Below are 21200 nucleotides of genomic sequence, written 5' to 3' on the forward strand. Positions count from 1 at the left end.
TGTCAGTCAGGAGTAAAAGTGTAGTTAGTATTTGTGGATCCTGCTGCCTCTCAGAGATGCTCAAATCACAAAGTTTCAAGAACCATTGTATTATAGGTCAGGATGTTACTTTCCTTACCCAGCCAAATTTATTTTAAGCAAAAAATGCCATTCTGCAATCTCCTACCCTAGAATACTTTCCAATTTTTAGCATTTTTCAGAACTGCAGGGTATGTAGTTTTACAGTACTTGTTTTACACGGGGCTAGAAATATTTCAGTACAAGTCCAGCTGTGTATTATCTTTTAGGCTATGGCAACAGCTTAACTAGACTTGATGTGCTGTGTTCCTTTGTACTAAGACACTTCAATGAGATGTGCCCTCCAGTAGCCTTCTAAAATTAATCCCCTCCCAGTGACTTCACTGAAACTCCAGCCAATATTTGCAAAGCTTTCATCCTCTCTGCAGATCTTGGTGTGCCTGTGGTAGTATGCAAAAATCAAGCAGAGGCAAGATGTATCTCCCAGTGGAAATGGATTTAATACAGTTTAACAAAATTCCAACACAGAGAACCACATTTTTTAGCTTTTAGCATGTCTCTTTGGCTTTCTGTCTCCTGCCTTCTTTTCTTCTGTTCCTGACTCTTGGACAGGTAACCACTTCAGAGGATTGCGGCGGTACATGGGCCATGGAGGGAGTGTTAGCTTAGAGAAGAAGAGTGAAGTCAGAACACTTGAATCAAGATGCAAGATAAGTGTTTTGTGCAGCTTGTTGAGAAAAATATCCTTCCCCAACTATTGTACCAGTTAATCTGAAGTAAGTTCATACAATTTCATAGCAGAAATGAATAGTCTACATTGTATACCCCATAATCATACTTGCTTAAGTCAGCATGGCTTAAGGACCCCAGCTCATTGCAAGGAGGAGGACAATCCACCCTGAAGAGAAAAGGAACAGCATGTTCCAGTTGGGTAAGGAAGGAAGTCCTGTGTAATTCTACACTTTGCATCTTTGACTCTCTCCTTGGTTGGCATGGGCCGCCTGCAGATTTTTTCTTACAAGCTACTATTCCACAGAAAGCCTCACTGTCCTTTCTGTTAGCAGTGCTGTCAGCTTGACTTAGAATTAACATTTAATTGAAATTAGAACTAATTCAAAAGCTGAATTAAATTTTAGTCTTCTCTAAAACCATACCAGCATTAGAGAATAGGCACTGACTCGTTTGTAAGGTACCTTAAAGTGAGGCTCAAAGTATGGATACAAATGAACAATGTGAATTACATAGCAAACAGTTGTCTGTGCTGAGAGCTCCTTAATTTAGTGGTTATTTCAGGTTAAGTAGTACATGTATTTTTGGGTCTGCGGAGAAAAAATTTCTTACCAAACACGATAAAGCAAATCCAGCCATAACTATGTAGACAGTCCATCCAAACTGTTCAGTGATGTACCCATAGATGAAACCAATTACCTGCAAAAAAAATTTATTTTTTAAATCAAACTTTAAACAAAAACATTTCCTATGCCATGATTAAGTGGGGGGAAGGGAGAAGTTATATAGAAAAATACAGGCTTTACAGAACTGTTCATACATCTTTCTAGCCTTGTTTTCAAAACTGTATGCCAATAAGGAAAGTAAAAGATTAGAAGAAAAGCTTTAACCTATGACAGCCCCTCTGATTTTGTCTTAAGCTTTCAGTGACCCAGTTGAACCAAACAAGCAGAATAAAATCTTGTTTGTAAGATAAGAAAATGAAACAAAGGCTTTCATGTTAATACCCATAATTCTAGTATACTTACTGCAGAGACAAGAATGATTCCTTGAAAGATCTGTTCTGCTAGTTTTTGGCCCTTATAGTCCTGTGGAAAGAGAATTTTTTTTGTCAGTTACCCCAAGCCCAGATGTACCAGTTAAACTCTGTTAGGTCAGAGCCTGGATTCAGCCTGACCACAGGATCTCTGCTTTTTTGCTCAACTTTTAAACCAGAGTGGAATTCTTTTTTACAGAGTCTGGGACTTAAAGTGTAAAGGAGTTAAGCTCTTAATTCCCTTCCCACCTTCCCTACAGTCTTGACCACATCGTCTACTAGTAAAAGCAAGCACGGGCTGTCCCGGACAAGCTTCTCAAGTGCCAAATGTGAAAGCGGTACCAGCACAGAAGAGAAGGATGTGCGTGAGCGGGTGCGCTCTGCACTCTGTCCCCGCCTGAGACACAACGCGGCTCTCGACTTTCCCTCTGGCTGCGCCCAGCACAGACAGCAGCAGAGCGGCTTCTCCTGCCACTGCTTTGCGTCACCTTCATTTCACGGCACGCTAAAGCTCTGATTTTCAGACCACAGACCCTTCGTTACGCGGAGTTCCTCCCCGCACCCCACGGAGGAGTGTCACCTCTACAGCCCGCAAGCAGCGCAGAGGGGCCGGGGGCTGCCGGGCCTCCCGCGGCGGCTGCCCTACCATCTGCGTGGGGATGGAGCGGAAGATGTTCCGCATGGCGGCGGCGGAGCGCGGCGCCTCGCAGTCCTCCTCCACTTCCTCCTCGTCGTCTCCCTCCTCCCCGTCGGAGCCCCACGGTGGGTGCCCGGCGGCCGCGTCGCCCTGGGCGGCAGATGCTGCCCGCCTCAGCTGGTACCGCGGCTCCGCCAGACGCCCGCGGCGCCGAAGCAAGACCGGAAGACGGCTGCTGATGCGCTGGCCGGAAACACGCCCCTCTCCCTCCGCCCCATCGTCCTCCAGCCTCGGCTGGGAGTGTTCTGCTTGCGCCATCGGCTCCGCTCCGTCGCCGCCTCCCGGGGCCTCAGTCTCAGCCTCGACATCGGTAACGGCGGCGCGGCGCGGGACGCGGTCACCTCGGCAACGGCTGTTTCCATCCTCAGGACCCCTGGCTGAGGGGCCTTCAGCCAGCAGGTGCGAGGTGCGGGCGGGGTCGCCTGTCTTGAATCGATGCTGACTTGGCGGCTGCGGGCGAATCTTCCCGCCCGAGGCTCCAGCTCTCCAGGGGAAGTCTGCGGGAGCTGCCGCAGCCCCGCCGGTGCAGCAGGGCGCGGGCGGCACAGCCCTCGAACCTAACGGTGCTCAGGCGTCGCGGCCGACACCTGCAGCCTGTGAGGCTCCGGGTTGCCGGCGGCTGCCTCGCCTGCCGAGGTGGCAGTTGGCGGCGGCGCGGGCGGACGGTGATGGGATGGCTGGGGGGGGCTACTGTCTGTGGGCTGGTGTCTCGGTGGCAGGGACTGGGCCCGGCCCTGCCGGCCTCGGAGCGGGGCTCTTGCCGCCTCCGTCTGGGCGATGCATTCCGCGGGGGAGGATCTGTGCGGGGGCGTTGCCGAGGCGGTGGGAGAGCGGTGTGCGCTGCCGGGCCGTGCAGCTCGGGGCGGGGGGAGGCACCGCAGCCGTGTGCCCAGCTTGCTGTGAGGGAACCGCGCCACCGGGGAGCTGGAGTCGCGTTAGTGAGGCGAGGAGCCGGTGTCTGAGCTCTTTAGCGGGTGTTTGTGTTTACACTGACAACAACTGGTAGCAAAACCGCTCTGGAAGTGCGGGAGCTGCCTGCGTGCGCCTGCAACCTCCGCATCGCTGACCCGGGGACTGAGGAGCCGTGCGATGGGCTTCGTTTTCATGAGACCCTTATCTTAAACGCCCGAAGGCTGAGGCTGCGTGTCCTGACCGCTTCAGCGGGCAGCCAGGCATGACCCACGGAACCTGGTTCTTGTGCTCGATTCATGGCTCTTCCCCACGGGAGAAAAGCGGCAGCGGGTGGAAAATGCTCGTGTCTGACACATGTAGGAATAACAACGCAGTTTGTGGTATTTAGTTTGGAAATCTTTTAAGTTTTTAAATCTACAACCGTCTGTGTTTCTTGAATCTTGCATGCTGTTGTGGTGTGAGTGCTCTCTGTGTGTTACTTGAGGGCTGCTTCACACTCCAGTGTGTGAGCCAAGTGTTCTGGTTTCACATTCACAAGTACCGGTAAGTAACCAGCCTGCCTCTGAACTGCGTGCAGAAACTGCATCAGTGCTCGGAGTGTGTCTGATAGTTTTCATCCCCTGACACAATATGATGGTAATACCTTCCCTTACACTGTTGTGATCTTTTTTGTGTGATGACACTGCAGCTGATACTCTGTTATATTTTATGTCGGGAATTTCATGGGTTTCAAAACACATACTGGTATTTGTTAAAGTCTTCTAAACACTGTGTCTTGCCAGAACCTTGCAGTACTGTGAAACAAAATGTATAATTATTTGCCTTCTTGCTTGGATGCTTCCAGTGTTGATGATTAAATTGATTGGTTCAACAGTAAAAAAAAAAATACATAATCTTCCAGATTGTTTCCAGATCACTTCTGACTGGCAGAAGGAGCTTTGGTTTCAGTTTGGTTTTTTTCCCTGTGAGTGAAGTGGTGAGATCTCTGTCTTCTCCCATTAGTCTCCTAAAGAGTTCTTCTTCGGATACTTCATTGTGGATACTTACTTTCTGAGATATCATAGTTATTAAAGCATTTCATGCAGTTTTATCATTTCAAGAGAAGGAAATATTCACTGCATTCAAAAACTGTTTTGCTGCTCCTGGTGATAGTGTGCTATGCTTTGTGTGGGCATGTACTTGGAGAAGTGACTGCTATATTTTTCTCTTGCAGGAAGCTTATACTAATAAATAAATTAACAAGAGAAAAATGACATTAAGGAAAGGTATGTGTGTGTGTGTGTATATATATGCCTAATTTTTAAAATACCTCTTTTGTCCTTTTCTTTCCCAATCTTTTTCTGGTTATATTAATAAACTGTTTTCCTTTAAATTTTCAGTGAACATTTCCATCCTTATAGTGGCTGTTGTCATATTTTTGCTAGTTCTTCATCACAACTTCCTAGGCCTCAGTGACTTCTTGAAACGGGAGTTGTCAGGTATGTTAGGTTCCTTTTATCTTTTTATAAGATTGGCAGGAAAGCACAACAATGACTTTAATTTAAAATTTCTGTTGTCCTCGTTGGCTCCTACGTAGGAGAGGAAAAGAAAGTAGAAGAAAAAGGGAAGGGTGGTGGGAGAAGAAAGGTTGGTGGCATGGGTAAGTGGGAGAGGGAAGTCAGTGAGATGATAGACATGGCAGAGGGGATCACAGGTCTGCTGTAGCTTAAGCCTTGTTCTAGTATTTTGTTGTGCTGTGTGTGAATGTGTATGATTAAATGTATGTAGTTTATTTGTAAGTGTGATGTTTCCTTATTCATTAACATTTTGGATTCTCATGATCAAGAGCTATATTGAAAGAGTTTGATACAGGCAGGCTGTAATCCACACTTCAGCTGAGACACCCAAGTGCTTGCATAGCAGAAATAACTGTGTTAATGTTTGTTTCTTTTTGATAAAACAAATATTTGATGACATTTGTACTCTGCAGATTCCAGCCCATTAGGTCTTCAGCCTATAGATTTCATACCTGCTGTTCCCCAGAGGCTGACAGATGCAAGGAATGACAAGGAGATTTCTGTGGTCATTGCTGCGTCAGATGAGAGGCTTGGGGGTGCAATTGCAGCCATGAACAGTATTTACCATCACACAAGATCCAACGTGGTTTTCTACATTGTTACTTTGAATGATACCATGGATCACTTGAGGTAACAATTTTTTCATTAGATTCCCACTATACTGTAAAACTGAAGTATCCCTGAGAAGGGGAAGAGCTGACTTTCCTGGAACTGCACTCATCTGAATTGTTTGCAGTCCTGTCTGCTGATGCTGGTTGCAGCTCTTTGGCAAGGCTGCTGTGGGCAGTCCTGCAGTAATTCTTTCTGGTCATGTTTTAGGGCTGGAAAAGAGCCAGCTTTTCCAGTGGGGTTATATCCAGCCAGGGGGGCTGGAGTATGTGGATGGAGGGATTGTAAAAGTTACTTCCTACATTTAGGCCAAGCACTTCCAACACTGGGAATGAAGTTTCTCCATTTTTCTAGGTTGTTCTTCAGTCCTTTTCTTCTTACCCACATTGATTCACACCAATATATTTTGTGCAGGACCTGTGCTTACAGGACCATATATTTCTATATAGAAGCAGCCTCACAGCTGTGCAGTGTGCTGATAGTGGGCACACACCTGCAGTCATACAGGACACCACCAGCATCAGCCATAGTTTACATTCTGTATGTGTCTGTTGGATAGGGAAGTGAGTAGCCAGATCAAGATCTGTGTCACTGTCAACTGGATCTCTTGCTTTTAATTTAATTTTGTCTCACTTAACAAAATCTTTGCCTTTCTCCTGTTTGCAGGCTGTGGCTAAGTAGCACTGCTCTGAAAAATTTGAGATACCGAATTTTGGATTTTGACCCTCGTGTCTTAGAAGGGAAAGTACAAGTGGATCCTCAAAAGGCAGACACCTTAAAACCAGTGAGCATTATGATGATTACTTTTTTGCAGCTATTAGCCAGTAACAATGAATTTTGATACCGGATTTTGAACACATCTAGAGATCAGACCCAAATCTGTTAGCAAAGAAGCAATCTTTTATAACCAAGTTCCTAATTTTCCATAAGAATAAATTTCCAGGTAGTGAGAGATGGAGTTGAGTTTCTGCATTCACATGCCTACTGCCATTTTTGTTGCTAGCTACAGTGAAATATTGCAGCTTGCATGCTGAGCATGACAATAGCTCAGGGATACTACAGATATATATGTGTAGAAATAATATTCTAATACCAGTTTTTGAGTTACTGTCTCAATGAACAAATTCATAGGAAACCAGGAGCTGGTGGAACCTGTTTGTTTTAAATAACATCTATGATACTGCTGCCTGTTTTACTTCCTCAATAGAAGTTGTCTTGCACATTAGTGCCATAGATAAATGCCAGGAGTATGAATAAATTTCAAATTTATTTGGACACTTTTTCATTCAATTCTTTTCTTGCTTTCTTGTTTTCACAGTTAACCTTTGCAAGATTCTACTTGCCCAGTTTGGTGCCTCATGCAGAGAAGGCCATCTATGTGGATGATGATGTAATAGTGCAAGGTATGGGACCTTTTCTTACCCTTTGCCATTGGCCTTATGCTGAGAAAAATATGCCATCTCTTTCAGGAACTAAACACCTCGACTTTGAGGAAAGATGTAAAAACTTTGTAATTATGAATGAGTGAATGGTTTTATCTGCCATAGCACTGGACTGAGCAAAAAGTCACTCAGTGCTTAATTAGGATTGCTTTTAATTTTTCTGTCCTTACTTCCATTTTTTTTTAGATGATATTCTTGAACTTTACAACACCCCACTGAAACCTGGACATGCAGCTGCATTTTCAGATGATTGTGACTCAACCAGTAATAAAGTTGCTGTCCGGGGAGCAGGCAATCAGGTCGGTTTTAGGCTGATTCAGTGGTGACAATGCTATAGATCCCAGGCTTTGGGAACAGGCTCTTGGTTTAATGTTGTTGCAGGTTGACTTCAAACACAGAGAATCTAAAGGTGTGACTGTCCCTACCCAGATCAGTGTTACAAATGACACCTGCAGTTTCTGTTTGAGTGCAGTAAAAACACTTTGAATTTTTGCTGTGCTTTACAATGGGAGCATTTCCCAGTGTGGAACAGCAAGAGGTCTTAGAATATGAGAGGGAGAATTTTTCACTTGTGAGTGTAAAAAGTGTACTTTTTCTGGGAGCAGTACCATATTCATAATATGGTATTAATGAGACCATGCAGCATCCTTAAAATATGTAGCTTCTATAATTGTATTTTTTAAAATATTAGATCTTTTGAGCCTGCTTTCTCTTGTTTTAATGGAAGAGAAATTTGCTTTAACAGCTTCGAAGTTATGCTTCTCTTTTGGGAGTTGTGTAGAATTTTTATTTAAATAGCAATTTGGCCATATTTTAAGCTATTTTTAACTTTTTTTCTCCCCAGTATAATTACATTGGGTTTCTAGATTACAAAAAAGAAACCATCCGAAAGCTTGCCATGAAGGCCAACACCTGCTCGTTCAATCCAGGAGTTTTTGTTGCCAATTTGACAGAATGGAAATTACAGAACATCACAAAACAATTGGAGAAGTGGATGACACTTAATGTAGTGTAAGTACCCCTGAGCTGGGGGTGACAGAGGGCCAGGGCTTGGGTTGTGGTGGTGGCATTTAACTGGTGTTGTGTTGAAGGAAGGGCTGTGGATTCCTGTCATACAGCAAGAGAAAATCAACTGCTTTAGGGCCACATAAGCCTCCTTTCCCAACTTCTTTTCATCCTCTCTTCCAGAGAGGAACTTTACAGCAGGACTCTGGCTGGCAGCATCACAACACCTCCACTGCTGATTGTATTTTACAAGCAACATTCCAGCATTGATCCCATGTGGAATGTTCGGCACCTCGGTGCGTATGAAATGTTTGTGACACTGCTCCCCCAGTGTTTTCCCATCTGTAGCTGGACATCTTGGTGATGATGCAGCAAATGGATCTCTTCCCATTTTAGACCTTTAGTGTTCTTTAAGAAACACTGCTTTGCAATAACATCATGGGGCTTGTGGGCCAGATCCTTCATGTTACTTTCTGAACTGCTAGGGGGATGGTTCCTGAATTGACTTACTTTCAAATTACTTCTTATTTTCCTTTTTCCATCCATATATTGTTTTTGAAGTGATCCTAGGCATTTCCTCCAATACTATCGAGAGAACAGACATTCATATCTGTTCTACTGGTGAAACCTCAGTGCTGGGAGAGCTTCCTTGGCTTTTGTTTCTAATGAACAGTGCATAGTCTGTTGAATCTGAGTGTTAATGGGTTTAAAGACTTTGGGACTTAAGGCAATACAGTAAAACAGATACTGAGACAGCTCAAAGTGGCATTCAGTTGCACCTGATTTTAACTTTGCCCTGATTTCTGCTCCTTGTATCACCTCCTTTCTCCATAAATGACAATTTTTTTCCTGTAAAATCTTTTGTTTTGAAGTTACAGTGCATGTTGGAGTTTCTGCTGCCTTTATTTCAGGTACTAATGCTTCTTTTTCAATAAAAGGGTCTAGTGCTGGAAAAAGATACTCTCCTCAGTTTGTGAAAGCTGCCAAGCTGCTCCATTGGAATGGACATTTCAAACCATGGGGAAGAACAGCTTCATACACTGAAGTATGGGAGAAGTGGTATGTCCCTGACCCCACGGGCAAGTTCAGCCTCATCCGCAGGCATTCAGAAGCCTATGAAGCAAAGTAGCCAATTTCAGTAACTGTGATGACATTTTCTCAGGAAACTTCTAGAGCCAAGCAGAACTTCTTTTAGCCAACTGGTATTACAGGGCAGTCCTTGCCTTCTGGAGCACAAGGTGATGGATGCACTTACTCAGGTGCAGCTCTGAAAGGTAAAGGTGTAAGACTCACTTCACTTATGTAACAGAAGATGCTACTCAGGCAACACTACAGAAGGCAAGGGAAGATGTCCACAAACTGGAACTTCCTCTGGTTCATTTCTGTCTGTTCTACGGTCTCCTGCTCTTTGCTACAAGTACTTCTTACTACAAGACTTCTACAAGTCTTCTAGATCATTTGGTCAGCTGCAGAAATTGTTTCAAACAACAAGATACAACTTGTGTTGATACAGTTGGTGTTTGCACCATGCACATCTTGCACAGCAACATACTGTTAATTAAGAGCTGCTTGGGTTTTGTTCTGGTTTTGTTTTCTTGTCCTGTGAAATAGTTTCATCAACAACCCCTTTCTTGCATGAAATTTCCTCCCAACCGTTTCCGTCCTGCAGAATTCTGCAAAAGTGAATCTTTTTTTTTTTAACGATTACTTCGAGTTTTATTTCACAATGTGAAGTGGGTTTAACTGCCACTGAACACTAAAATGTTCCTTGTTAAGGGATGGAGAAAACTTTGTTCAGAAATAAAAGATAATTTTAACATATTGACTCAAACCTCAGGTAAACAGCAACCTTACTCAGACTCTTGGTCTGATCTATGAAGTGTTTCCTTGGTACTTAAATACAGAAGCATCTGATTGAAACTAAAGTCAGTTCATGTAATCTTTGCTAAAGCAGTCTCATTCTCAAATTTTGCAAAATGCTTATTTTGGGGATCAGTCTGTTGTGATTACAGATTAATTTTGTTAAGTTCCTTATAGCTCTTTCAAGTGAGCATGGCTCTGTGTAGAAGTTTTTCAACCGTTCCTTTCTCAGTCTGGCCCTGTAAGCTCATCAAGTGAGATTCCTGTGCCCTTTTGCAGCTGTATGTCCATTGCCTTTTATATAGGTAAGTTTGGTTCCTTCTATAGCTGTAATATTGAGTACTGGTAATTATTAGCTAATATATCCCAGCAGCTCCTGTGCCATCTATTCCATTTAATACAGGTTTGAGCTCATGGTCATTTTTTTCAGTAAAACTGCTCAAGAACAGTCCTCAGTGTGTTTAGGTAGAAGGCTTTGTGCAGTGATGGGCTCAGTGTTGTGTGGTAACAGGGCAGCAGAGACCTAAAGGGCTTGTTCTTGTCCATGAATATTGTTTTAGTACTGCTTTATTATTTAAAAGGGTTCACAACTGTTTGACTCATTGCAGTCACTGCCTATGGTGCTGTTTCTGTCATGGATGCTGATCTGTGATTTTGTTACCTGTTGTTTCTTTTCCTGGGTTTTGATGGACAAGAACCATTCTTGTCCTTGCAGCAGTTAGGAGCAATGAAATCAGTTATCAAACTTTGAAAGATTTTACTTGATTAGCTGACACCAGCTTGATTCTGATGACCATGCTGTTTTAGCAGGCTTAAATAAGCTGCATGTGACTGTGTCTGCACTTCATACTTGTCCAAGCTTCCCAGGCCCATGCCTCCCCATATGCTTAGGCAAAGTACAGTTGTCTATCAGTGCTTTAAGTTAATAGGAAGAAAACAGGTGCACAGGAGGATGCTTGGTGTCAGGTGTTTGTTCTCAAAGTTTAATTAATTGAGCAGCTGCAGGGCCTCCTACTAATTCTCTTGCTACTCCTGTTCCCCTATAAGCTGAGTGCAGAAAAGTGTTTTGCTTTAAGTAACCAGTTGTTGCCATGTACAGCAGGTGGCATCAGGAACTATGTCTTTTGCTCAAGAGCACCTTAAGGACAAGAAACTGGATCTCCAGTGAAGACAAATTCTTAATTAATTTGGTTACCTTTCTAGGGAAGCTTCTGAACATATAAAGCAGTGCTTGCATTTAAGTCTATCTGAAATCAGTAGAATTTTCTAGCCAACTATTACATATGAAAATGATGCAAGTTTTGCAGAAGTATAATGAAAACTCACTGCCATAAGTCATGCTCTAGAGGTACAGTCCCTGTAGTCCTTTAGGAAGAACAATTAAAATTTATGGAGCATGAAAACTTGCAAGGAAATTTAATTGAGTCTTGCAAGGAAATTTAATTGAGTGTGATTAGAATTAAATATTTGCCATTCTTTTTCAAAGAAAATGATAAAAGTTTTATCCTTTTGAAACGTCTTTTTATAAGGTAAAGTGAACAGATTAACTCGGCCATTACGAATTTTTAAAATAAGACTTTTTAAACACAGGACAAAATTTAGGACTTAAAGCTGAATACAGTTGCTTTCTAGACTAGAATAAAATCTGGAACAATTAGAGGAGATACACTATTATGTACATTATTTGACACAGCAATAATTGTTAATCTTTGCTGAAGCTCTGGTATGCAGCATTCTTCCAGCTTCTGCCACTACACAAGTCTTCATGACTTTTCTGGAAGCCAGTAATAAGAGCCTCCAAACTATGTCTTCACACATAAGTCATTAAACATAGTCTGTATTAAAATCATAGGCATCATCTTCATCTGCTGTCTTATCCAGGCTGAGTGATAGTGAAGTGGAATGTTCATCTGAGAAAAGAAAACCATGTGTAAGTGAAACCAGTGCAGGTGCTGGAGTACCAGGGACTATCCTTCTATCCAGGGTTTTTATTACCTACCTGCTATCTGCTTTTCTGAATTTGTAAGGCTTGTTTGTTGTTCTCCAAGTTTTGCTTTGCTTTCCTGCAAATCAGAGGTCAGAGGTGTTTATTCAGACACCATTAATGAATGAAGTCTCCTGTGCAAATGAAACCTAACAGAGACATGATAGTGTGCATGTCCCCTCATATACTTGGTCAGGAACACAAGACACTGCCCTAGATCTGACTCAGAATAATGCCAATGTTACCTCCTTAATTAAGGAAAAAGCCCAAACCTTGTCTCCAAGAGAAAGTTATTTCTCTTGGTGGTTCTACAGTGCTTATGCATTCTGTTTACAGCAGGATACTGACTGGTACTGATTGGTGTCAGCACCTCAACAAATAGAAGCAGCCTAATGAAACCCTAGTTTACCTCTTTTTCATTATTTTCTTCTTCCATATCATCTTGATCATCATCACTTTCTGTGAAATCCTCCTCTTCCTCCTCCTCTTCTTCCTCCATGTTTGTTTCCAAGTTTTCCCACTCTGATGCCTCCTCTATCACTTTATTTTCCTCTATTGTCCCATCTGTCATACCAGCTGACTGGAAAATGATGCTACTTGTAGGACTGGGGTATTTTAAAGCTGGAAAAATAGAGAAAGTGTCTTAAATCAGTGTTAAAACAGCACCAGATGTAATGCCTGCCCCTGACAGAACAGTCATTTGAGGTCAGGGCTAGAAGATGACAGTCTTCCCCTTCCACAATAACCCCCACATAAGCAAGTAGAACAAAGAACCATTCTCTAACAATAACTTGCCCTGCAGCATCCACAGAAGACTGCTAGGAGCTGGAAGACTTGTATTTGAGTATTTATTGTACTAAGTAAAGTATATTTTGTTAGCCTAATGTGCTCTTCAGCAGTTGGGTTTTTTCCCTCTGTTTCCTTTTTAGGAGGAAAAGGTCAGATAGGCAGAAAACAAGAACTAGCAGGCAGAATTTGTGTTCAGACAGCACACAGATGCCCTGGTCTGTTGCATCAGAATCCATTTCTTAGAAGCTTCATATTCACTGCATATTGGTAAGCCTCAGGAGGACTTTAATTCAAAATCTCCCATTAAAACTACCTCTACCACTCTTAATGGTAGCAGTGCATTACAGTAACAGTCCTACCTTGAATAGTGTTGTTGTTTTCTTCTTCAAGGTTCTTTAAATTAAAGCATGCCTGCATTTCAGCTATTTTGTCTTCTGTAAGATAGGGTGGTGGTTTCTGAGATCCTGGAGGTTGTGAGTGATAGCTTATTTTAGCTCTGGAAAGATAAAATGTCACCATTAAAAAACAACCAAAGATAACAAAGTTAAATCACTGTATTTCAAAATAAAACCCAGAGTACAAATCCTTCAAACTCAACCTAACTACCCATATATTACCATCTGTTTAACAGCAGTTAACTAGCTATTTAAATTTAGCTCTGAAACTGTCAATAACAGTACTAGGTGGATAGCCCAGTACTGAGAGGAACAGAAATGGCATATTTTGTCACCACAAATCATCTACCTGTAAAATAATGAGCTGCAAAAGCAGCTGAACCACTTGAACAAGGTAAATAGTCACACTGAATTACCAATTCTGAATTAAATTTAATCCCACCCTCAGAATGGAGGAACCACTATAAATTTCCACAAAAAAATGCTCTATCATTTCCTGTCTGTAGAAGAGGGACTACATGCAATCTGCATTTGAAGGGAAGGTAAATTCCCCTAACACATTTCTAGCAGAAGTCAGCAAACTGGTTAGGGAGTGAGGTGCTTTCACTGCTTTAGAAAATAATCCATGGATGGTATTCTCTAAATCCTGTAGCCAAATCAGCTCTCTTTAATGAAGTAAAATGTGAGGCTGGGGGGACAGCCTCTCCTTCCTTTGCAGGACTCAGAGTTTCTGCTGTCCTGGGTTAACCATGGGAAAAGGGTCAGTAGCATTAAGCAAAATTCATAGCATACGTACCCTGTCCAGTCACAAAGTAGTAACTTAGCTGCATTCTCCATGTCAGGAACACCTCCCTTTTTCAGCATACTCCTTTTCTGAGCAAGCAGAGTTAAGAACTCCTCAGTGTTCCTGAAATCTGGGATATTGTAGTACATCATTACCTAGTGCAAAAAAAAATGGTGCATTCAAAAAGAGACACTTTTTCCTAGTTTTAGGAACAAAAAACCAAATAAAGTTGGGTTACAGTGAGGATGAACAAGCATGTGAAGAGCTGTTTTTCTCTTGCATGTAGGAGGGAATAAACATTACAAACCAAAATGCCTGCTTCAACAAATTCATCTGCTGTTCACCCATACTGGTTGGTGTACAGAGACAGCACACTGGTTTGTTCAAAACCAGTAATCACAGAACTGAATGGGAATTAGGCTTAAGTTAATCAGCTTGAAAGTAAGAGTGAAATCAGAGTTGGATCTGAGGTCTTCACTGGATAATAGGAAGCAATCAGAGTATCTTCATTTTTCACTCTGTGATAAGATCTTAAAAGCAGGATTTTTTATAAATGTAATTGGGAAAAGAGACTGGCTGACAGGATCCTGGTGTGCTGTTTCTGCCTTCCATTACTAAGGATAAAAGCTCACACCTAGCACTGGATACAACAGCTAAAGTTTGACACTCAGTACAGTTAGGGAAAAGCACTGCTGAAGTTATCAGAACAAGATGAAATGAACAGAACTTTGGTTATCTGGCCTAAGAAACCTCAGAAAAGTAAAATGCAGTGAGAGATGTGGAAAAAGATGCAGCTCACCTGCTGTTTACTGCAGCAATTTAGAATGGCATCTACTCCTTCAAGCACATCTGCTGAGCCTGATTCTTCATTGTCTATGATACTTCTCAAGGCCAGAGCCAGGGCATTGTTGGAAGGATCTGCAATTATGCTTGGACTGTCTAACATCTTTATCTGTTTATCAATGTGCACAATTTGCATGGACCTATGCAGAGAGAAATGCACTGTGAGTAGATGAGGATAAATCAACTGGCAAAGGAGTGGTAATGGTGATGGGTGCAAGACACAAAGCTCAGGGTTGGATTGCATGCACTTCACATAGGGTCAGTTTCAGTGCTTTCTCATCATATGCTTTGTGTACCTACAGAAAGTTTATATGCTGCATTCCCTGATGACAGCTTGCATCACACAGATCACTATCTTTCATCCTGGTAAATTGAAATATGCATTTAAAACTGCACACAGGGGCAAACTTTGCCCTTAATGGGTGGAAATTGTACACAACAACAAATGGACATGAACAGCTTTTATCAGACTCAACTTACTTGGTAACACCTCTTGTCAGGCCAACATTGCAAGCACGAACTCCTTTCAGACTGTTGATGATGCTGCTCTTTCCCACATTAGGGAAACCTGAAGAAAATCACACAAATCCTGTAAGTTAACTGAGAAATTCAGCCTTTGTAACACTGATCAAAACTGCTTCTTCCAGGTGTCACATCTTAAGCGTGAGATCAGAGTTGGATCTGAAGTCTTCACTCCAGCAGTAAGACAAAGTTTGTATCCTCATTTCTCACGCTGATAATAAAAGGGACATGAAAGACCTTGCTGAATGCAACATCACAAATCTTTATCAGGTAAGAGGAGAGCTGTGCAGGCTGCATGGTAAGTCACCTGTTTGTGTCTCTAAGCTGGTAATCAGCTAAGGCTTTCACAACGTGCCTTCCACAGATCACATACTCTGTGTGCCTCTAAATGCAATGCAGGTCACTGTCAGTTGAAATGCTGCAATAGTGTCTTAGATGAAAGTTACAACAGTTTCTAGAAAGCCCATAAGCAAGTCATGTGTTAGTTCTTTTACCTTATTTATAACAGAGGATGCCAAAGCTTTAGCAGAGAAGGAAACTCCTGTCTCTCCGAACACTTACCTACTACTCCAATCTGAATGGGTTTATTTTGAGTCTTGACGTGCTCTTGAAGTAGTTTCAAAAGGCATTTGCTTCCAAAACTTTCAATGTTCAATGCTATATCAACACGTGCACGTCTTCTGGTGAACTGTTGCTGCTGCAGAATTCAAAGGCAAAAAACCCTGTGGTCAGGAGCTATTTATGAAGATAAATATGTCAAATTTTCTGCTTTAATGCTTCCAACTCCTATCTTCTATTAGGTGATGCTATGTTTTTCTGAACAGGAAACTGGCCAGTCATTTAGGTGACAGTAAAAAAGGTAGCTATCAGCTACTAAGAAAAGGGAATTATTTCAGTTAAGGCTGTGTTACAGATTTGTTGTGACCAAAAAATAACCATGTAGGTTCAGATGGTGGAATCCTTAAACCTGCAAATTCACTCAAATGACTTCAGTTTTTTGGAAGGATTTAAAAACCTGCTATTGCAGCTCCTGCACCATGTTGCAGGAAGGTCTATTTCACCATGCTGTCTGTTAGCAGGGTTGAGATGTGTTGAGCATTATGTATCAATACATGGGTCACTCAAACAATTCTCTTCAGAGTTGAGACCAGGACACCAGGAGCCAAACCCCTTTGTACTCTACATGAATAGAGCTTTGCTTCTGGCCACAGGGAGGATGAATGCAGCAGTATAGCCTGTACTACTTTAATTACAAAATAATTCAGATGTAAATGGTGCAATCATCCTAGATATAAGATTTTAAAAATTCCTATCATCCTCCCCTCACTGTGCTTCTTAGAGCAGAGAAAAAAAAACCTTTGCATTTACTCTAGTCCAGCATCCTGGGCACAAGTAACAACACATATTTCAACAGCAAGGATTCCCCCACTCTACCACATAATTTAGTCAAAGTACAAAGGCATAGCCATCAGTCACAGCGTTATAACTGAACAAGGAGAAAAGGAATTCTAAAGAACAAGAGTTCTTATTTCTCAACATGTTTCAACCTTCCTGATTGCAAACACATACAGCTTAGTCATGAGGCAGGCTGCAGTGCTCTTACCATTCTCTTGTCCTTCATCAGTGTTGCTGATTTAAAAGCAACTGTTGGAAACTCCTTCTTCAAGTAGTTCAACCATTTCTCCAAGTTCGCCTTTGGCACTAAATCTGGAAGGTAAGAGAAGCATGGCCCTTTCACTCTTTGCTGCTGCTAACCCACTAATTTCCAGCCTTTTTAGCTGGTTTCACCTGCTTTTGTGTGCATTCTTTCATACAGCAATAGGAGAGACAAAACAGTTCTCAAACCTAAATTTCAAATACAACTATTGCATTTATTTGCTAATCTTTAATTCACCCTTGCCTCCGTGGGAGCCAACACTGTGACCTCTGCCTACACATCTACATCTTAAATCTCACGTTAAAAATCATAAGATCTTTAATTTTTGCCAAATTTGGCTAAAACTATCCAGTGCCCTCAGAAGTTACTGCAAAAGAAGGGGGCTAATGTGCATTTACCCCTGTCTTGTGTTCTTAGCAAACCAGACCAAAAGGCTGAGGGAACATGACCCCTGCAGTAGGGCAGCGAGCTCAGAGTTGGATCTTATGTCTTCAACTGAATGTCACATTCCTTTAAAATCTTCTTCATAGCTCACAGAACTGCACAGTGACCAAGTGACACTTAAAGAAAACCTGTGCTACTTACCAATTTTGTTTAGAACCAACAGGAGCTTTTTGTCTCCTCCAGAGGAAGTTACAGCTTGCTCCAGCTGAGGGCACCGGCAGCCCATTGGATCTCTTGCATCTAAAACCTCTAGAATCACATCTGAGGCCTCCATCACCTAGGTTAGAAAAAAGAGAGAAGTCTTTCAACTCAGACCACTTGTCATATGACAACTCTGTGATAGCTGACTTACAACACTTGATGTTGAATTTCACAGAATGGTGAGGTTTCCTAAGACTGTTCCTCCTTTCTTCTGAACTGCAAACCAGAAAGCTGAAGCAATTTTCATCTTTTTCCTCCAAAGACAACAAATCCCTAGACATTAGTACCACATTACTACAAGAACTCTCTGATCACTCAGTATGTACTGGCACTGGCCCAATAAGTCTAATGCCTCAAAGTGCTCAATGCCTCAGTAGCTCACTCTAGACAAGACTGAAACCCTCACAGTTTCTATCAGAAAATCCCTCTCTTCAGTGTAGAAGCTTATCACAACCTTTGTACTCTATAGGAGCTGCATAATAATGCAAAGAAGGAAAATTACAAGTGGTGTCATTGCTGACTCACATCAAAATAAAAAGTGTCTCACCTTGTTGAGCTCCCTGCAAAATGATTTCTTTGAATTTTTATCCAGCAGTTTCTCAGTCTTTGCTTTAGACTTGCTAGAAGATTCCTGGATGCAAATACAAATGAAAGGGAATGATTTAACTGAGAATCAGTGAATTCAATTTGTGTGCACACAGAGCATAAAAACGTAACATGAAACTAAGTGCTTAAGATGGAGTTTCAGAATGAACTCTATTGCTTCTATAAGCTTCAAAGATTCAAAATCATGCCAGACACCTACCTTTCCCTCTGCTTTTTCTTTGGTTTTGGCTGCATTCTTTTTGGCTTCAAGCTTCCTCCTCTTTTCATGTTCTTTCTGTCTGTTGAGCTTCTGCTTTTGTTTTAGTTCTTCAAGCTGATTGCAAACAAAAACCCAAGCCAGATAAAACATACTTGACAGTCAGAAGGAAGATTCCCCTTTCTCTTCATTTACTTATTTCTAACCAAAGTTCCTAAGCTAGCATAGAAGTTGTCAGTCCAAGTGAAACTGGGAACTTTTTTTGCATCCTACCCCGAAAAGAATCTTTTCAGTTGCCTTAAAACCAGAGGCAATAAATCCTTAGCTAGATCTGAAAATAAAATCTGTGCAGCAAGCACATTTCAGGATGCTGCCTCACGTCACATTACTCTATGCTGGAGACAGCAGATCCTTATTTTCTGTACAATAACATAATGCCAAGATTTAAGTTACAACATTCTTATGGGACATCTATATATCTGAACATCACAGGGAATTCTGTTTACATTAGAAATTTAACTTCAGGCACGTTTATACAGTGATGAATGAAGGTTAAAAACACAAGAGCAAATTATTACACACTGTGGAATGCTGGAAATACATTATTTTTTCAGAGCACATGTCTACTAGGAACATTTCCAAGCTACCAGCATTGCAGCTCTGACGTGCACACATGCACACAAAGCTTCCTTGAAGACAGAAATGGCCTCAGTTCTTTAACTCAAGCTGTATTTTACCCTCTGCTTTCTTTGCTCTGCTTCTCGTAGGAGCTGTTCCTTAAATGGGGCAGCATTGGGAACACCGGGATCTTTCTTGGGCTTTTTGTATCCACGCTTCTTGGCCGCCTTCCTGACTTTCCGGTGGTGTTCTCTGATCTAAGGTCAAAAACAAGAATATTTTCACAGTCTGAGGCAAAAATAAAAAAAAGGATGTATCCTTCCTGTTTACCGAGTAAAAAAATAATGCTTTTCTGGTTTTTGATTGTAATGTTTCGATTGCATAATGTCTCCCTGTAATCCCACACCTGAATGTACCAGCCCAAAACATGAAAACTGGCACCAAGTGAAAAACCTTCCCTGCTTTCCACATCATCCTGCGCCCAATCCTAACTGGGAAGCAAATTCCCCACCACAGTACAGACTCCTGAACGTCCAGAACACCACCCTGTGTCCCTGTGCAAGTACAACACGCATCTGTACTAATATTATATATATATATATATATACATTATCTAAACGGTTTGACGTGTTAAACTGGTTATCGCGGCGCTTCCGTGGGGATCGGCGGCCCCGGGGGCACTCACCTTCTTCTGGATCTTGTACCGCTTGTGGCAGGTCAGCCTCTTGCTGGCTTTCCTCAGCTCTGCAAGGCACCGAGCCGGTCAGCACCGCTCCCCGCCCGTCCCGGAGCCCTCACCGGCACCTCAGCTACGGCCCTGCCGCGTCCCCTCCACCCCCCTCCACCCCCCCTGCCCCGGCCCGACCCGGCGGCTCCGTGCGGCCGCTTCCCCGCCCTAGCTCGCCGCCATAACCCCCTGTTCCGTGGTGCCGGTGCCGGTCCGTTCCGGTCCGTTCCCCCCCCCTCCCCCCCGCGGTGCCGCCGCTCACTGGGCCGCTTCATGGCGACACGTGTGGGCCCGCGCGCGCTCCTCCTGCCGCCGGCGGGCGCTGCCGTAAAGCGAACCTGCGCTTCCTCCCCGGAGCTGTCGCGCGGGCTCGGCGCGTTTGGCGGTCGGGCGGGCTTTGCGGCAGCGGCGGGCTCGGCGGTGCGGAGCGGCGGCGGCAGCAGCGGTGGCGGGGCGGGCGGCGGAAGAGGAGGAGGAGGAGGGCGAGTGCGGCCGCGGCTGTCGGACGCGGAGCGGAGCCGGCTGGGTGAGCTGCGCGGCGCGGCGCCGGGGTCGCGCAGGCGGAGCGGCGGGCCGGAGCCAGGAGGCCGCTGCCTCCCTTTGTGTGGCCGCCGCGGGGAGGCAGCGCCGCCCGGCAGCCCGGCGCCTCGACCCGGGGGCTCCGAGCCCCTCCGCCTCCTCCTGTCACCTCAGCTATCCACATCCCCGCCTCTCGCGGCGGCCCTGGCCCGGGGCGCGGCCCTCTCGGTGTCGCCGTCCCTCACTGGCGTCCCCCCCCCCCTACGTTCCTCCCCAGACCCGGGTCCCCCTTTCGGGCCGTCCCCACCCGCCGCTCTCACCCCCGTCCCGTCACGGGGCCGAGCTCGCAGCGGTGACAGTGACCACGGGGCGGGGGGTGGTCGAGAACCGGCTGCGGCGCGGTCGCTCCCGGGGCCTCCGGAGCGAGGCCCAGGGGACCGGAGCTTGTCCTGCCCGGTGGGGAGGAGACCTCGTCCTGTCAGGCCGTGAGGGCACAGGCGGGCTCGGTGCCTATGAGGTGTTTTTCTTTGATCTCCTTTTGCGCCTACTGACAATAACACCTCAGCGACCGGGCAGGGCGGGAGCCGGGTGCAGGCAGGGGGCTGTGTGGGGAAATGACCTGTTCTGGCTTTTTGTTTCTTGTTGTGGGGCTGATAAACTGATCGATGTGCTGTGCCTCCCGCTTCACCGACTTTGTCCTTTAACAGCGTTTGTTGACTGGTGTACAGCCCTGTTCCTGTGCTGTAGCTGGTTTCAGTCTGGTCGCTAATCGTGGGAAATTCTGTCTGGGTTTCCCTCCCTTGTGCCTTTTGCTAAGTTTAGTGTGATCCGGTATTTCTGTTGAAATGTGAGAGACCTTGATAGCGATGAAATACTTTCTGTGGCATCTATCAGCCTTTGGCTTTTTTTCTACTTGGAGGCAGAGAATAAAAGGTTTACTAGAACCTCACTGGCTTGTTTTAAACGTGCTGTCTCCAGTGCATGTAAAAAACTTATTTAATGAGGTAAAGTTGGGTAATAGTTGAGGTGATCAGTTTTCTGGAGAGGCAGT

General features: G+C 43.9%; 4 protein-coding genes and 4 non-coding genes across 22 annotated transcripts in view; 2 read left to right on the forward strand and 6 right to left on the reverse strand.

Moving 5' to 3' along the window:
* Positions 1 to 495: 495 nt before the first annotated feature.
* SPCS1 (signal peptidase complex subunit 1) lies at positions 496 to 2738 on the reverse strand. The gene is made up of 4 exons (XM_071755698.1): positions 2430 to 2738; positions 1776 to 1835; positions 1360 to 1446; positions 496 to 682 (listed from the first exon to the last, which is right to left on the reverse strand). The coding sequence occupies exons 1-4, from the start codon at positions 2736 to 2738 to the stop codon at positions 560 to 562; spliced, it is 579 nt and encodes a 192-aa protein (XP_071611799.1). The 3' UTR covers positions 496 to 559.
* Positions 2739 to 2741: 3 nt separating this feature from the next.
* GLT8D1 (glycosyltransferase 8 domain containing 1) lies at positions 2742 to 9835 on the forward strand. 4 transcript variants are annotated; one of them, XM_071755695.1, is made up of 10 exons: positions 2742 to 2879; positions 4606 to 4657; positions 4772 to 4870; positions 5362 to 5578; positions 6224 to 6341; positions 6876 to 6960; positions 7186 to 7298; positions 7844 to 8010; positions 8188 to 8300; positions 8943 to 9835. In XM_071755695.1, the coding sequence occupies exons 2-10, from the start codon at positions 4642 to 4644 to the stop codon at positions 9131 to 9133; spliced, it is 1119 nt and encodes a 372-aa protein (XP_071611796.1). In that variant the 5' UTR covers positions 2742 to 2879; positions 4606 to 4641; the 3' UTR covers positions 9134 to 9835. The 4 variants fall into 4 exon arrangements, with proteins under 4 accessions (XP_071611796.1, XP_071611795.1, XP_071611798.1 ...); XM_071755694.1 differs by having other exon boundaries at positions 2745 to 2886; XM_071755697.1 differs by having other exon boundaries at positions 2789 to 2879; positions 4610 to 4657.
* A 1502-nt stretch (positions 9836 to 11337) lies between these two features.
* GNL3 (G protein nucleolar 3) lies at positions 11338 to 20027 on the reverse strand. The gene is made up of 15 exons (XM_071755693.1): positions 19893 to 20027; positions 19589 to 19647; positions 19023 to 19160; positions 18289 to 18402; positions 18031 to 18114; positions 17424 to 17559; positions 16785 to 16888; positions 15743 to 15878; positions 15140 to 15227; positions 14616 to 14799; positions 13829 to 13971; positions 12997 to 13133; positions 12258 to 12469; positions 11864 to 11927; positions 11338 to 11774 (listed from the first exon to the last, which is right to left on the reverse strand). The coding sequence occupies exons 1-15, from the start codon at positions 19903 to 19905 to the stop codon at positions 11689 to 11691; spliced, it is 1698 nt and encodes a 565-aa protein (XP_071611794.1). The 5' UTR covers positions 19906 to 20027; the 3' UTR covers positions 11338 to 11688.
* Positions 14257 to 14331, reverse strand: LOC139801806 (small nucleolar RNA SNORD19). Its single transcript, XR_011728326.1, has one exon. It is a non-coding gene; the product is annotated as a small nucleolar RNA SNORD19 (small nucleolar RNA).
* LOC139801808 (small nucleolar RNA SNORD69) lies at positions 14877 to 14954 on the reverse strand. Its single transcript, XR_011728328.1, has one exon. It is a non-coding gene; the product is annotated as a small nucleolar RNA SNORD69 (small nucleolar RNA).
* LOC139801807 (small nucleolar RNA SNORD19) lies at positions 15316 to 15389 on the reverse strand. The gene has a single exon (XR_011728327.1). It is a non-coding gene; the product is annotated as a small nucleolar RNA SNORD19 (small nucleolar RNA).
* LOC139801805 (small nucleolar RNA SNORD19) lies at positions 17299 to 17371 on the reverse strand. Its single transcript, XR_011728325.1, has one exon. It is a non-coding gene; the product is annotated as a small nucleolar RNA SNORD19 (small nucleolar RNA).
* PBRM1 (polybromo 1) overlaps positions 20027 to 21200 on the forward strand; it is a 62568-nt gene continuing 61394 nt past the window's right edge. For 8 of the 12 annotated variants that reach the window (XM_071755676.1, XM_071755682.1, XM_071755679.1 and 5 more), the window contains exon 1: positions 20039 to 20156. The gene's annotated coding sequence lies outside the window, so the exon portion shown is untranslated. Of the gene's footprint in view, positions 20157 to 21200 lie in introns of all 12 variants that reach the window. The other 4 variants (XM_071755678.1, XM_071755680.1, XM_071755686.1 and 1 more) reach the window with 3 other exon arrangements.

Source organism: Heliangelus exortis, chromosome 12, assembly GCF_036169615.1.
Source record: "Heliangelus exortis chromosome 12, bHelExo1.hap1, whole genome shotgun sequence".
In the NCBI taxonomy this organism is placed as follows: domain Eukaryota; kingdom Metazoa; phylum Chordata; class Aves; order Apodiformes; family Trochilidae; genus Heliangelus; species Heliangelus exortis.